Source organism: Aspergillus ibericus, assembly GCF_003184845.1.
Source record: "Aspergillus ibericus CBS 121593 unplaced genomic scaffold BO80scaffold_9, whole genome shotgun sequence".
NCBI lineage: Eukaryota > Fungi > Ascomycota > Eurotiomycetes > Eurotiales > Aspergillaceae > Aspergillus > Aspergillus ibericus.
Window position 1 is genome coordinate 494,921 of NW_020292107.1, and position 15,140 is coordinate 510,060.

General features: G+C 52.3%; 6 protein-coding genes across 6 annotated transcripts; 4 read left to right on the forward strand and 2 right to left on the reverse strand.

Moving 5' to 3' along the window:
• Positions 1-1,053: 1,053 nt before the first annotated feature.
• On the reverse strand, positions 1,054-3,144 carry BO80DRAFT_401665 (aldehyde dehydrogenase). Its single transcript, XM_025717573.1, has 4 exons — positions 2,622-3,144; positions 2,181-2,574; positions 1,663-2,114; positions 1,054-1,595 (listed from the first exon to the last, which is right to left on the reverse strand). Exons 1-4 carry the CDS (start codon positions 3,080-3,082, stop codon positions 1,451-1,453), a joined length of 1,452 nt encoding a protein of 483 aa, XP_025577882.1. The 5' UTR covers positions 3,083-3,144; the 3' UTR covers positions 1,054-1,450.
• A 2,514-nt stretch (positions 3,145-5,658) lies between these two features.
• On the forward strand, positions 5,659-6,700 carry BO80DRAFT_401669 (uncharacterized protein; the record flags this gene model as incomplete). Its single annotated transcript, XM_025717574.1, has 3 exons — positions 5,659-5,680; positions 5,739-5,809; positions 5,876-6,700. 3 exons carry the CDS (start codon positions 5,659-5,661, stop codon positions 6,698-6,700), a joined length of 918 nt encoding a protein of 305 aa, XP_025577883.1.
• Positions 6,701-6,963: 263 nt separating this feature from the next.
• On the reverse strand, positions 6,964-8,724 carry BO80DRAFT_401671 (COP9 signalosome subunit CsnD). Its single transcript, XM_025717575.1, has 2 exons — positions 7,386-8,724; positions 6,964-7,333 (listed from the first exon to the last, which is right to left on the reverse strand). Exons 1-2 carry the CDS (start codon positions 8,601-8,603, stop codon positions 7,301-7,303), a joined length of 1,251 nt encoding a protein of 416 aa, XP_025577884.1. The 5' UTR covers positions 8,604-8,724; the 3' UTR covers positions 6,964-7,300.
• Positions 8,725-9,222: 498 nt separating this feature from the next.
• BO80DRAFT_401673 (transcription factor IIF subunit TFG2) lies at positions 9,223-10,917 on the forward strand. The gene is made up of 4 exons (XM_025717576.1): positions 9,223-9,694; positions 9,778-10,042; positions 10,093-10,289; positions 10,346-10,917. Exons 1-4 carry the CDS (start codon positions 9,395-9,397, stop codon positions 10,736-10,738), a joined length of 1,155 nt encoding a protein of 384 aa, XP_025577885.1. The 5' UTR covers positions 9,223-9,394; the 3' UTR covers positions 10,739-10,917.
• A 165-nt stretch (positions 10,918-11,082) lies between these two features.
• Positions 11,083-13,208, forward strand: BO80DRAFT_376652 (CCCH zinc finger protein). The gene is made up of 3 exons (XM_025716667.1): positions 11,083-11,231; positions 11,286-12,027; positions 12,080-13,208. The coding sequence occupies exons 1-3, from the start codon at positions 11,186-11,188 to the stop codon at positions 12,813-12,815; spliced, it is 1,524 nt and encodes a 507-aa protein (XP_025577886.1). The 5' UTR covers positions 11,083-11,185; the 3' UTR covers positions 12,816-13,208.
• BO80DRAFT_287019 (uncharacterized protein) lies at positions 12,945-14,226 on the forward strand. The gene is made up of 3 exons (XM_025714960.1): positions 12,945-13,078; positions 13,297-13,370; positions 13,510-14,226. Exons 1-3 carry the CDS (start codon positions 13,035-13,037, stop codon positions 14,142-14,144), a joined length of 753 nt encoding a protein of 250 aa, XP_025577887.1. The 5' UTR covers positions 12,945-13,034; the 3' UTR covers positions 14,145-14,226.
• Positions 14,227-15,140: the final 914 nt, after the last annotated feature.

The following is a 15,140-nucleotide window of genomic DNA, read 5'->3' on the forward strand; positions in this document are numbered from 1 at the left end:
TTTCGCGGAAACAGTGAGGAATGATTGACTCGAGGCGTAATCAAGACAACTGAGATGCTCAGGGTAAAACGACACGGAGACGGAAAGGAAAGTAGCGGTGCAACTGCCCATAGCTACATCCCGTTATCTCTTAATAAAGCCCAATCAGTGTGCGATGAAGGAGACCTTTAAGAAAGCTCGACATGTAGTGATTGTGGCGAGGCAATGTATATCACAAAGCTGAGTATCAATATTTGAGGTTCCAAGTTTCGACAAATGGTAGCTGCAAATCCGCGGATTACTCTCTCATACCGGGGTATGCTAATAGTCACACATATAGTTAGCGCCTCTGGACCTCTCACGAAGCTTTGACAACAGACAGAGACTTGAGTACAGTCCTACAGCCACTGCCGTTGGCCGATTTGGTGGTGACATCGAGGAAAGACTCTGTGACACCGTCCAAGATAATGGGGACTGACTCCAGGAGCTGCAGGCTGCCATGCTGCTTGCATGGCTCCGGCGCATTTCATTTGCATGGTAACTGGCCGTTATATCTTGCATTGTAATGTTAATTCCACGTGGGTTAATAGATGACTCCGTGTGGAGATGGAAGTTAAAATTTGCTGGGAACTGAGTGTTTCAAAGGCTTCAGAGGGCCAGGAAGAACAAACGCTGAACCGATCGATGAATCTCAGTGCTTACCGGCTGAATGCCTAAGGCAAGCGGGCAAGAAAACCTTCAGGTTCAGAAAGCAAGCATCTTGTCCAAAACACAGGGCCGAATTCAGCAGCATCTAGCTTTCTTGTAATCCAGTGCTAGATTCTCATGAGGTCATGGCCAGACATACCATGTTCAAGGGAGAATTAAGCGTAGGTAGATGAAGGATTGAAGAGGAATGTGAGACCTTGAGTCTAAGCTACTACGCAGCGATCTGTTTCTGGCGCGCCATATGCCCCCCGCATCGAATTAGCGGGACTTCAGTCTAGCAATGACCACCGTGAAAATACGAATCATAGTAGTGCTTCAACGAGTATATCGCCCGCCAGTCAATTATTGTGACGCTCAGCTACATGGCCCTTCTTTGGTGCCTCTTTCGAATTCCTCTATCCTATGTACTAGAAAGCGATGTATGTTCCTCCTCTGGATGACCACCATCAACCAGCCAACCCGAGTCCTTTTCAATGCTCGACTCCTCATCATGTCTCCATACTAGGCTGTCCGTCAAGATGCCACCGGCCCAGGCGACTCTCGGTCCACAGCCATGCAAATCATCCGGGACGAAAAGCTCATCAGTCAGATGAAGGACTAAAGTACGCTTTTCCCTCTTCCCTTCACCAACCAATCCCCCTATACCCCCACATCTGTCACACTTCCCCTCAAATCACAGGTCTCTCTAATGACTGGCTGCTCCTCCGGAATCAGCATTAAAAGCGCTCGCGCAATCGCATCAATCGGAGCCCGAGTATCAACATCAATCCATCCATGTCACACTCTTAGTGAGTAGGAACTCATCCAGTCCTTGAGATGAGTTGAAACGACCCCACCCACTATTCTTGACGCCCCCATGCGGCAAGGCAGGTTCGTCATGGACAGTCATACTATTAATGTGAACAGCCCTACAAAATATTATCATTAGTCCTCGGCCGTCAACCAGCGTTAGATGCAGTGAGGCTAATGGCTTACCCTGATTGGATCTTACGTGCCATCGCCAACCCCTTCCGCAGATCTTCGGTAAACACGGCTGCAGACAAGCCATAGCCGCTACCGTTTGCGATCCGAATAGCCTCTTCATCGCTGTCCACAACCATACATGCTGCTAATGAAGCGAAGGCCTCTTCTTGCCAAACGCTCATGTTTTCAGTGACTCCACCTAGAAGCACAGGCGCCAACCGAACGCCATTGTTTGCCTGAGCAGAGTCCTCATCTAACGAACCGTGGATCAAGTGGGCGCCACCTGCCAGTGCATCTTTGATAAGGTTGTTGACTCGTGCTTTTGAGCGCATGTTGACTATGGTTGGGGGCTGTGACGAAGGGTCGACATTGGAGCTGAGCGCCTTCTTGAGTGCATCGATGAAGATGGGTGCAATAGCCGAGTGAATAAGAATGCGATCCGTAGCCATGCAAATTTGGCCTGACTGTAGAACATCAGTAATTGAAAGAGAAAACAGGTGTGACAAAGGCTGTGCAAATGAGCCACATACATTCAAATATGCGCCCGCCAGGACTCCCTTCACGGCAGTCTCGATTTTAGCGTCTGCGCACACAATACTGCTGTTCTTGCCTCCTAGTTCCATCAGGCATGGCTTCAGATTTTGGCCACAAGCTCCAGCAATCTTCCTGCCTACGGCTGTGCTGCCCGTGAAGTTGATTTTGCGCACAGCTGGATGCTCAATCATGGCATTAACCACGTCGGGGGCATCTTGGGGGGCACAAGATACCAGGTTGAGGCAGCCAGGCGGTAGGCCTGCATCTTCGAAGGCGCGCACGAGCGCCCAGTATGAGCAAGGTGAGAGCTCTGAGGATTTAAGGATCGTCGTATTGCCAGCTGCAAGCGCGCAAGCTGCAGAGCGGACTCCAAATACGTACGGAGCGTTCCTGCTCGGTCAGTCTGGTATTCACATGCCTGACGACATGAGACATACCAAGGTACGATCCCGAGAATCACCCCCATGGGCTCCTTGTAAATCATGGCACTTTGGCCCTCCTCGTCGACGACGGGAACACTACCGCAAATGGAAGTGATGCGCCCCGCGATATCCCTCAACATGCGAATCCCGAGCGGAGCGATGAAATGCAGAGACGAACCGACATCGGCGCCCATTTCCGTCCGCATATATTCTGCATTTTGCTCGAGACGACTGTCCAAAATATCAGCTGCTTTCAGGAGGATGTCTCGTCGCACAGTAGGTTTGGTTTGCGACCAGGAGGGAAAAGCTGCCTCCGCCGCCTCGACGGCGCGAATTGCGTCCTGGGCCGATGCTGAGGCTGTTGTCCAACAAACTTGGTTGGTATAAGGGCTTATCACATCAAAGGTCGACGCCGTGTATTCTTCCTTGCCGTTGATGATCAAGGGAATTACCGAGGGGCGGGTTGGTGCGGCCATGGTAGTGCAGTAGTTCGAAAAGGGGAATAAGGGAAGCAGGATAAACAACCCTCAGGTGATAGAAAACCCCAAGGCGAGAGGGGCATCCCACCAGGGGATATTCATTGGCATTAATAGGGAGTGCGTGGACTTGGGGGTTGGACGGTTCAGGCAATGGATTACACAAACCAAGCCTACTATACAAACCAAACATGCCCCCCCCCGCACCTCCCACTCGGCGGGAATGGCGGGTCTTCTTTCAGCAGGAGCACAATGAAAGGTGGCTACTCCATCCCCGCCCACCTGCAGTGCACATTTGTCGCGACTATTCAAAAGTCCAGGTCACAGCATTGGTTCCAAACTCAGGCCATGCATTACCAAAATGAAACTCGCTAGATCGAGTGTACCGCTAGGCACATGGTTGAACGGGGACGCAAACTTGGACAGGGGCGTACTCCTATCCCCAGTCAAATGAAGATTTTCTCAGATACTCCGGTGACATACTGATATCTACCGTACACAAATTATTATAGATGCATTCGATAAGATGGTACCAATTGTGCATATCAGCATGCTGCTGGATTAGGACAACCGCCACCCAGCCTTAACAGACTATTGAGGATCCTATCCCATAACCGCAACTTTGACCACCTCAAGCCATGTGCTGACTGCTGATTGACCCGAAATTTTGGAAGGCGGTTTCGCATGACCGGCACTGTTGCCTTCCACGTACCCTCACGGCCCTCTTCGGTACCGACGGCTGTCGATCAGGGGAGCGAGCCACGGTTCGGCTACGGAGCCCTGGGGGGTAATAGGGCACTCTCGGCCTCAAGACGTGGAACGAAAGGAGAAACCAAAAGAGAAGCCGAATGAAAGTCGTCGAAGATCATGCTATCTAGCCCACTGGCTGGAACTGATACTTCTGGGCCCATGACCGCTGTGCCAGTGCCTGCTTTGTAGTGCAAACATCACGAAAAAAAATATCCACCCGTGTGGTGGAGCAGCTGGATCACCATGGCTGATTATGAGAGAAAAATCTTCTGATGAATTGCGGAAATAAACATTTCCCTGATTTTCTGTTACGAAGATTATGGTCTGAAGAATCTCTGAAACCAAGGATCTCCTGATTCAAGGGGCACGCAGCTGATGGCACTCGGTTTGATGTCGGGGTTCCGTTCAACTCCTTCTATACCCACCCCGGACTCCACCGTCCCGTGGCCACAGCTTGATCCGCGTCTGGAAGATCACATAGAATGATAGTCCGTACTGCGTACAGACAAGCTCGGGTTTATTGTCGGATCTGATGTCGTCATTGAATCGCCCACACAATATCGAGGGTAGATACTCCTGTCGGTTTTCGGCAATGTGCATTGCAATCCCAGCGGCTCCGAGTCTGATTTTGAAGAGCTGCGAGGGTCAGTTGGTTTGATATGTGAGAGTGTTAGAGTATCTCGAACCCGTGGGATCTTAACAGCCGAGGATCAGCGGGAACGAAAGTGAAACAGGCTGCTGCTATCCGCGTGAGCCGTGTATGCTTGCCACAACTGATGCGATTAGACCCATAGTTCTAGAGATGTGGATTTGAGATTCGATCATGCGAGCAAGCAACAGTCTGATAGATGAGTTGAGGCGACACCTTCTTTGATACTATGCTAGGGCTGACGATCCTGGTTCTCCGAGGTTGAAACGCAGTGGCAGATCATTCCTCTGCCACTAAAAGGGCCCCCCTGTGCGAGCCAGTTCAATATCCATTGCTGGATGCAGGTCAACGATGGGACATTTCCTGCCACGAGCCTCTGTTTGCTTAGTCTGAGGGTGGGTACAATGTGGACACTTCGACTAAGGAAAGAGAATGCGTCTGCTTGCTATTCTTGGTCGGCCAGGTCCACATGCTGCTTCATACGTCACGGACATCATGGCCGCGCATTGGTGCGTGAGTCTCCAGTGCGTTTCATATGCCCTAACTCCTCAACTTGTGGATTGCACAGACAGGATCGGACCTGCAAATGAGAATGCTTGACTTTAAGCTAGTGGAATGGGGGTCCTCTGCTCCTCATCCAGTAATACCTCGAATATGCTGATACGGATTCGAGACACTGTCTCCCATATGATAGAATATTCACGGGCTCGGTTGCTCGGTACATATTGAATGAACTTCGCCTCGAATCCTGCTTCCCCATAATTCTCTTCTCCAGCTGTCTAGCCCATGCAGCTTGATATCTCTTACTGAATCCACATCTTTGTCATCTTGATTTCCACCTCCACTACGAGACTATCAATTTGTGCCTTTACAGATGGACTGCAACCCTTGTATGTAGTCTATCGAACGAGGGCGTGATCACAAGAAGCCCAGCTCCTCACTACCGTCCAACTGTTCATTTCCATTCACGTTGATCCTGTTTGAAAGTGATATCAGTAATAAAAATCTCAATATGGCGCCCACCTCGAGAGGAGCTGAAATGATAGCGATCGTTTCGGTGCTGGTCGGTCTCTCGTTATTATCAGTCATTCTACGCATCGTCGCTCGAATCAAACGCAAAGTGCACTTTGGCATGGACGACTACCTCTGCTTTGCCTGCATGCTTCTTCTAATCGCCATGCTGATCGAGCTGTCTCTCTGTGAGTATCCCGCAAACTTCACTCCCTCTGCAGCCTCACCAACTAACCACCACTCCAGGGGTCACAATCGGAGGCAACGGCTTCCACCAAAAGAACCTCAGCAATGAGACAATGACCAACTTCTACAAAGTAATCCAGCCCCCTTACCATGCCACCCCTCTGACCCCTCACTAACCCAACTCACCAATCCCCCAGATCTTCCTCTCCAACCAATTCACCTACTTCCTCATCGGCCCCACCATCAAAGTCTCCATCATCTGCTTCTACCGCCGAGTATTCACCGTCCCCACCTTCCAACGCACCTCCTTCGCCATCAACGCCCTAATCATCCTCTGGGGCGCCGTCATCTTCCTCGCTTGCGCACTCCAATGCCGCCCCCTCAACGCCTACTGGGACCCCAACGTCCCGGGCCAGTGCTTGGACGACTACAAACTCATCGTGGTCAACCAAATCTTCAACGTAATCATGGACTTCGTGATCCTGGCCCTCCCCCTCCCCATGATCTGGAACCTCCACCGAACCTGGCAAGAGAAGCTCGCCCTGAACGGCGTCTTTGCTCTCGCCGCCTTCGTCTGCTTCGCCAGTATCTTCCGCGTCGTCGTCCTCTTCTGGATCGACGCCGACGACATGACCTACACCGTCTACCAAGCTACCCTCTGGACCCACATCGAGCCCTCCATCGGCCTCATCTGCTCCTGTCTACCCACCATCCGCGGCTTATTCCCGAGACTCAAACTCCCCAGCCACCACCACACGAATAAGAAATATCAATATCCTAACAGAAACGGGGCACCCTATTCCGGTACCACGGACGTGAGTACCTCGCATTTGGGTCGCAAGTCCCCCGCCGTGGAAGATGAATATATTCGCATGGAGGAGGGGTTCGCGGCCAGGGGTAGTATTGCCTCAAGGGATAGGGCGCAGTCGTCGAGTGCGAAGACGGAAACGAGTTGGTTGGACATTACGGTCAGGACGGATATTGATATTCGGCAGGATAAGTTGTCGCAGATTGATGTGTGAATGGGTGGATGCTGTGTGTGCTGTGTTCAACTCACGATCAGCATGAATGAGAGTTCGGAGGACAGGCTTCCGGCTTATGCATTAACAGAAAGAAAATGATAATCTCGAGCTGAACGTCCCACTTACTACCGGAGTAGTAGTGGGATGCATCTGGCATGATGCGATGCCACCGACTTGCATGACAGGGTGCAGGATGCAGTACTGGCTTCGAGAGCAGTGTTACGGTATGCTGGACTGGGCAGTCTTGATTGTGCTACATGACACGGCACATGAGATTGCTCTGCATACAGGATACGGCATACAGCGTACATCATACATCACAGGAGCGATGTGGAGCCCCTCGGGAACCTGGTATACAGGTGGGGGTGCGTCCATGGTTCTAGAGTCAATTCTGGGTATCGACATTTATTTCCTCAGCCTCGCTTACAACACCTGGGTTGTCTAAGTTCGCATGCGTGAACCAGATGCAAGATGAAAGGATCATCGCTGACGATCATGATCTAAGAATCATGCAATCCGTGCATATCATTGTCCATACGCTTGGAAACAAAAGCTGTCGATAAAAGCTATATCCGATTCCATGTCTATTGAACTTGCATCTCAGTGCACTGCCGCCTGACCAGCTGCAAAGTCCTAGAGAAAAGTTAGCTTATCATGAACGAGAAAAATATCGAGGTATACTTACCGGAAACGTATTCGTAATGCTAGTTGCTACTCGTTCCACATCCTCTGCCAAACCCTGCACTCCAGCATCCCACTGCCGGATATGCTGGCCCGTAGCAGCATTACCAGAATCGAAATAGATGACCCCCGCGATCTGGTCAATACTGCCCTTCAATCTTCCCTGCTCGACCATCCTCGCCGCATAATCCTCCGCCTTCTCCCCCGCCGTAAACTCCCCACTCCCTTTGAGTCCCAGGATCGCCCCCAACGCATCCGTCGTAATATTCTCGTAGAGCTTACTCGCTGCAACAAGGTTATGCTCGACGACCGCCTTATCCAGCACGGTGGTGCCATCGCCCGTCACCGCCAGTTGATGCGGGGCCAACCGCTGAGCAAACGCAGCCACCTCCTCCGGGTCCAGCAAACGATCAAGGAACATCTTCTCTAGAATAGCAAATTCATCCACGGACGTCGACCGATCATCCTTATACAGGGTGGCTAGAATGCGCGACCGCTGGGGGCCCGCAGGAGCGAGGACCGCGCACCGAATAGCAGCCGCCAAGGCCTGCAACCGATCCATTTCATCCACTCCTGCCGCAAGACTAACATTGAAGTACTCCTGGCTCGCATCCAGGAACCGTCGACGAGCATCGAGGATCCGAGCCTGCGATAACTTGAAATGCAACTTCAACTCGTGATCTTCAATCTTGCTAGGCAAGTTCTTAATACGGTTCAGAAAAGCCTCCGCACTCGTCGTATCATCCTCCTCCAGGTAGTATCTCACGATCCGAATCCACAGTCGCACCTTGGCTGCGTCGGAAACCAGCCGCTGCGAACTATCAATGTGGATGCCCTGAAGGGCTCTGGCGGCGTCGGTGTACTGGCCTTCGGCTTCGTAGGCGTCTGCGAGAAGCTCGCGGATTTGGGCATCTTGTTCTTCGACGGAGGTCGAGCGAGATTGGAGGAGGGTGACGGCATGTTGGCCGACGCTGATTTGGGTTTCTTGGGTGAGTTTGCGGAGGACGGTGATGAAGGAGTCGAGGATGGGGCGGGCGGCGACAATGCTGATGTCTTCGCTGAGGACGGAGTCGAGGAAGTAGATTAAGTCTTGGGAGATTTGGGGTTCTGTGGAGGTGGCCACGATGTCGCTGAGGAGGTCATTGTAGAGTTGGAGTTTGTTTTGGGGGTTTGCGGAGGATTCGATCTCCGCGAGGGCGGAGGTGATTTTCTGGGAGGGCATGGGTGGGTGACTGAGATGAAAGGTTTCTGGTGGTGAGAGTGATGCTGATAGGTCGTTGGAGATTGGTAGGTACTCGTGATCGTCGCGGGGTTATTTGATGGACAGAGGGGTTGAAGATGAGGTTGGGTACGTCAGGAACAGCGGACGGTCGAGAAGTGAAGCTGGGGGGCTTATCGATAAGGACAGTACAAAGTGCCTCCAACCATCCACAAGCACTAAGTCAAAGTTATATACTCCGTCCCTATGGGTTTGGCTAATCCCCTGGGAATACTACACTTCAACTTTAAAGGCTAACTGACACGATGTCTTGAATACCATCCCTCAAGGGGGGATTATTCTATGGATGGAGCTTGCAGCTCTGGAGATGCCGTTGCAGCTTACATGACCAATGCGTGGAATACGAACTCGCCTGATGCAACTGAAGGAACGAATCTTATTCCTTTCTACAGCTCCTAAGCATGGAGCTAGAGGAACCAAGCTGTCTAGGATATCGTTCTGAGACACCGCATAGAGCCAGCAGATGAATGCGATTGTCGGCGGCTCCATTCGGAGGACCGAAAGGTGCCGCCACCGCCTTTGCGACCCGCTCGAGCGGCGGCTTTCTTGCTCACAGCGACGCATCTTACCACTCGAAGCTTCAACATCACGTACGTCACGGACGACTTTTCTCTCGACCATCGAAATCGTTGCTTCGTCACTCATTTTTGTCTTGGTTACGGTCGCTTCGCTATCCTCAGCACGTCGGATTACTCTTTTGCCCTTTTTGCCCCAGTTTCAGGCTGTGTGCCGCAATGGTCCCCCAAGTCAAGCAGGATCCGGATGCTCAGTCGCCATACATCAAGTCCGACCCATACATCAAACAAGATCCCGATAGCAAAGATGCCGTACTCGCCGATATTGACGACGAGGACTTGTACGAAGATGCGGGAGATCTAGATTTCTCCGCTGCGAATCAGAACGTGTGGCTCTCGCGGATTCCCCGGTCGCTATGGGAGCATTGGTCGCATCTGTCGAACACCGGCGGCGACGACGATGAAGAGATTCAAATCGGAACAATGAGGATTGAGGGCACACCAAATGATATTAAACGGGTAGGCCCTGAGTCCGGTGGCTTTTGTCCAGGGAGGAGTTTGGCTGGTGTTACGCACGGACTAACACTTGTGACCTCTTACAGGTCAGTCTGCGCCTAAACGAGCGCGACGATAATCGCGAAATCCCCAAGGACTATCTATTGCAACGGCAGACGATAACTGCGGAGAACGTTTCACACTTGACGCAAAATACGTACCTTTTCACCGAGCGAGACATTCCAGGACATGAGAACCGGATGGTGGTCTTTGGGGAGGCGCGTTCGGCACTCTACGAGTCGATGAAGCGGGAAATGAAGAAAAAGGAGCGCAAGAAGAAATGGGAGCCCTACGTGAGGAAGACTGTGCCTAGTATGTGCTGTGATTCTACGGCAAATGGATTTCTGCTCACATGGCGACAGAACAAACGGCTTTGGTAGGCAGTGTGGGTGAAGAGTTCAACTGCCTTCCGGTCGAGAACGAGGAATTCCGGCGACTATCGGAGAAGAAGGCTCTGGAGGCGCTCAAACCGAAGCGCGAGACCGTCTTTATCGATAAGATCCCGGGCAAGCTGCTCCAACCGCGGAATGCACTGCCCGGCGAGAAGGGTGCATTTGTGGTGAGTGTTCCATTTGCCCTGATCTCTGGTTGTCCCATTACTAACACCCTGTCCAGCAAGCAACAAGACCCCTCAAGCCCAAGGCTCAGGAGAACAAGACTACGCGTATGCCTCAGAACGAGCTGCTGGATCTTATTTACCAGTGCTTCCGAGAATACAAGTACTGGCCGTTTAAGACTCTCAAGGCGAGACTGCGACAGCCAGAGGCCTATCTTAAGCAAACATTGGAAATGATTGCGCACTTGGTTAAAGCCGGTGACTTTGCTATGACCTGGGAGTTAAAGCCCGAGGCCAGGGAGAGCAACTACTCGAATGCGATGTACAGCGACGCCAAAGATGAACTTGCCCCGGGACTCGACTACAACTTCGATGACGCTTCTGATGAGGAGGCTACGCCTTCCGGCATGGTTACAGATAATGACGACACACAATTCGAGAACGCTCTCTAAAACGCACGGGATCGATGTAGCATAAGGACCATGGCGTTTCTTTTGGGAGTTTCTTGGGTGATTTGATAAAGGTTGCTTTAGATTTATTCATGAGGGCTTAGATGACTATCAAGCCCACCATCTACCACACATATGATCAAACCAATGCGATCGAGCTGGGAGGCTCCAGTTGCTGAACCATTTTTTCTTTTGCTCCGATACCATCCCATATCTAGATAGTCATTAGTCTGGAGACAAGCGGGTCAATGACACCATGTGCAACGCGGGCACTCACGTGATGGACATCTGCCGCCACACACCGCGTTCGTCATTTCGTCGCCCGCTTCCGCATCAACACGAAAGATCTCCTACCTCAGCAGCGATATTCAGTCAACCACCCAGTATAGACAAGAAACTCTTTGTGGAAAGACTTGCTAACGTGGTTGACAATTCATTTAATAGGCCAGGATGACAGAAGACCAGGATCTGATGGCCAAGATCAGCCAGCTTGCTGGTAGGCGCCCATACTGGCTTTCTGTAACCGCGCGCAGCTGCTAACCTCACCCAGGCCAGATCAATAGGCACAAAACTCAGCGCTCACAGTCAGAAACTCCATATAGTAGTGAAATCCCCTCGGGCCAACACGTATCACGACATGTTCCTCATCGAGGCCGTGGCTGGGCGCCGTATCGCGGCCGACCTTACGCGCGAGGACGTCATGTAGCTCCCCACCGCCACCGTACCCTCATTCTCAACAATACAACATCATCAGGGACCCCAGGATCGAATACTCCTGCGGGCACAATGACGGATACAGATGGTGAGGCGCGATCGGCAACCCCGAATGAATGGGTTGTGAAGCACGATCGCCACATGCAGCTCATCAATACATCGATATACGACAAAGAAGCCCAGGCTAGGACGAAGGCGATAGAGGAGAGCCGCCAGGCCAAGGCGCACAAGAGAGCACAAGTTGAGCAGGCTAGAGTTCTGAATTACGCGCAGGGTGTTGGCAGAACGTACTCGGCGGGCTTCGCGGCTCCTCAGGTGTCTACCACTGCGGAGCCCTCGGCAGAGTTTCAAGTTTTCGTCAACGACATCCCGTTTCGGGTGTCGCGCGGAGGCAGCAAGTTGATTCGGGTTTCTGGTGCGTGCGCTCAGGACGCTCTGGTCAAGCGAACCAGCTTACCGGTTGTAGACGATCCGAATACTGCCAACGCCACCCCGAAGAGAGTGACGGTGGCAGGTGTTGCGTTTGTCCGAAGCAAGAACGGAAACCTCCACCGCTTAGGAGCTGTGACATCGAAGAGGTGACGGTTGTCTTGTCCACTTGGCGGGGTTGTAAGCTGACGTTGTCTACAGAAAACCAATGGCAGTTAAGAAGAAAGACGCGCTTTGCCAGCGATTCAATACGACGGGTACCAATGCTTTCCCTACGCTCGACCCCGAGTCGCCCTTTCTTTTTCTTTTACATTCCTGTTTCATCTTTGGTAGGACCGTGCTGATCGGAGTCTTGAAACGATTAGGCAGCTGCTACAAAGGACCAACGTGCCCCTATACCCACGACCCGAACAAAGTCGCCATGTGCAAAGACTTCCTTCAGACTGGTCAGTGCAATGCAGGTATAAGTTGTGATTTGTCCCATGAACCCTCGCCACACAGATCCCCTGCGTGTGTGCATTTCCTTCGGGGGCGCTGCTCCAATCCAGAGTGTCGCTATACCCATGTTCGCGTGACACCGGGCGCTCCTGTGTGCAGAGATTTTGCGGTTTTAGGATACTGCGAGAAAGGTGCCGAATGCGACGAACGCCACGTTCACGAGTGCCCAGACTACGCAAACGACGGCGTTTGCAACAAGAAGCGCTGCCGCCTGCCCCATGTCGATCGGGCTGGGCAGATCCGAAAAAACGCAGCTTCTAGGACTGATGTCATGATCCATGCGGAGGAATCTGATGCATCCAGTGAGGAAGAAGAATACGATGAAATCGACACGGATGACGTTGATTCGGATGATCTTGATGAGGATGAGCCCGAACTCATCGCGGGCAAGTCTGATACTGGCGAGGTGTCGCAGCAAAAGGACTTTATCCGCCTCTAACTGCACATACCTACTAACGCAGCAGCAGTCCGTAATTGAAACTTGGCTTGGATTCTACGGATCACCCAGGAAGAACAGGACCCAGAAAATGGTTAGGAGACAAAGAAAGAAAAGAACAGAAAAACAAAGAAAATGAGAGGGACCGAGTCCACTCTGTGGCCGCATTGATACCTGCTTTGAAACTTTTATGCCTTACGAACTGTCGTGTCCCAGTCGCAGATGAAGATACCCATACGCATTCAGCATGTTCCCACCCGTGTCCGGTTTGTCTTATGGATTTCTTTGATGAGATTGGATCTTCCCTACGGTTTGGTTAGGGAGGACGCCTGATACTGTAGCGCTACATGACATCGTGTCTGGAGGAGACGAGCCATAGGTAGCATAGCAATGGAGATGATAATTACTTTGTTTTCTTTTTTCTTCTTTGGGGGGTTGCCTACCAGCATGTACTCTTCTGCTAACTTTTACTACTGACCTCCAGCCACACGTGCTCTCCAGGTCAGCCCGGGGCGTCAGGCAGTACCCGTCCTCACATGGCAGCCCCGACACAAGCGTGTGAGTCATACCCCCAGGTTGACAAGAAGTCAGGTCGGAGGCGATCAAAGCCGGCGACCCCCACATCATGGATCCGCGTCCGATGCAATGCAATGCAAGCTAGCTTCCTAGCCCAGTGACTAACGGTGAAGATAACCAGCTACGGGAGTGTACCTGGCCTCTGGCTGGTGCACTGAGGGATCCTGGCCCTGTCAATGGCTGCTTTACCCATATGGTTCGCATGGACCAAGGCGAGCCACGCTGCTTTTTCCCTTTCTACCTAACCCAACCTACTTACCGCGTGTTCCGGAATGGCACGGCCGTTCTTTGTCCGGTTGGAGCGATCAGGGCCGGCAGAGGAGACGCGACACCCGCCAGGACTTGAACCGTGCGGATGCGGATGCGGACGCGGACGTCGATGCTGGCTGTAGGCAAGTCGAGTTGAAACACCTGTCCTGGGGTTGTTTCAGGTTTGTTAGTCGGGATCACCTCGTGGACGGCTGCTCTACCTGGCCGCCGCTGCCATGGCACCTATCATCAAACCGCCTAACGACATACATGCTACATACATGCACATATGTAAGCACCTACATCACTACGTACCGACAGGGACCTGGAAATACTTCTCGGGACATCGGTGGCACGATGTGGTCCCGGGGTCCTAGCGACCTACCGCCACATGCCACCGCCGTATGCACGGGGAGGCACAGGGGGGATTTGCGGGCGAGGAGTGAAGAAAAAAAAAGAAAGGCGACGAAGGCGATCAGATCCCGGACCGGTGCAGTCTGTGCCTGATGACAAGCATCACCGCCATTGGTTCGGGTCTCCCAACAGGAGGGGAATCGCCCAATGACCGCCATTCCTTCCAACACCGATATTTCATCTACCCGATGAGGTTCCCCTCGTTTAGCTTTCTGGGGAAGACGCAGGTGGGTTCCGATAGGCAGAGTCTTCGAGAATGGTCGACGAGGCCCACTATGTTAATTTCTTTTGTCCCTCAATGTACTGTGTAGTATCGGAATCTTGGAGAATGGAGGGAGTACAGATCCAGGGCTTTTTTGTTCCTTTGGTCGCCAGCGCGACGCTGATTGGCGGGTGGTGGTCGATCAGGCCGGGAGGGAACGTGACCTCGGGGCTTCTTGCTGCCCGCTCCTTCCCTTTCCTACTGACTGGTAGTACTCGGGAGCCAAGTACCTTACCAGTACTCCGTACTCCGTAGTGAGGTTGGATTCTATTCTTACTATCCTATCCTACTTCTTCCCTCCCACTGCAAGTCATTTGTCACCTCACTTCGGCCTTTGCTATCGTCCTCGTAATCCGAACTAAATTTATCTATACGATCAGCAGCCCGTTGGGCAACAATACCATCATGCAACTGAGTCCGAGAAAGCCAATCTTCGAGAATGAATGACCGGCCCACTGACTCGGGAATGCCCTTAATTATGAGCATGACAATGCGTCCTCGCCGGCTAAGTCTATCGACGGCGATCGCCCGTAAGTAATTGGCTTCTGGTTCAGTGGTGAGGGTGCCTCTGGTAGAGCCACCAGGACGTCCCATCCAGCCCCCTGCAACTCTGCAAGAGCCAAAAAATCGCCTCGATCCATCCATGCTGACAGCCATCGTTAGGAACACGAATGCGCTGATTCTTCGCCAGGAGGCGAGTCCTAATTTCCCTTCGGTAGCACCACCACTCCACCGGTCGCATCTCGCCCTTTCAATTGGACCCTGGGCTGGTGTACACCGCCAGAATGGTCACTGGGCATCGTCATCGCAGACGAGCAATTACCCGG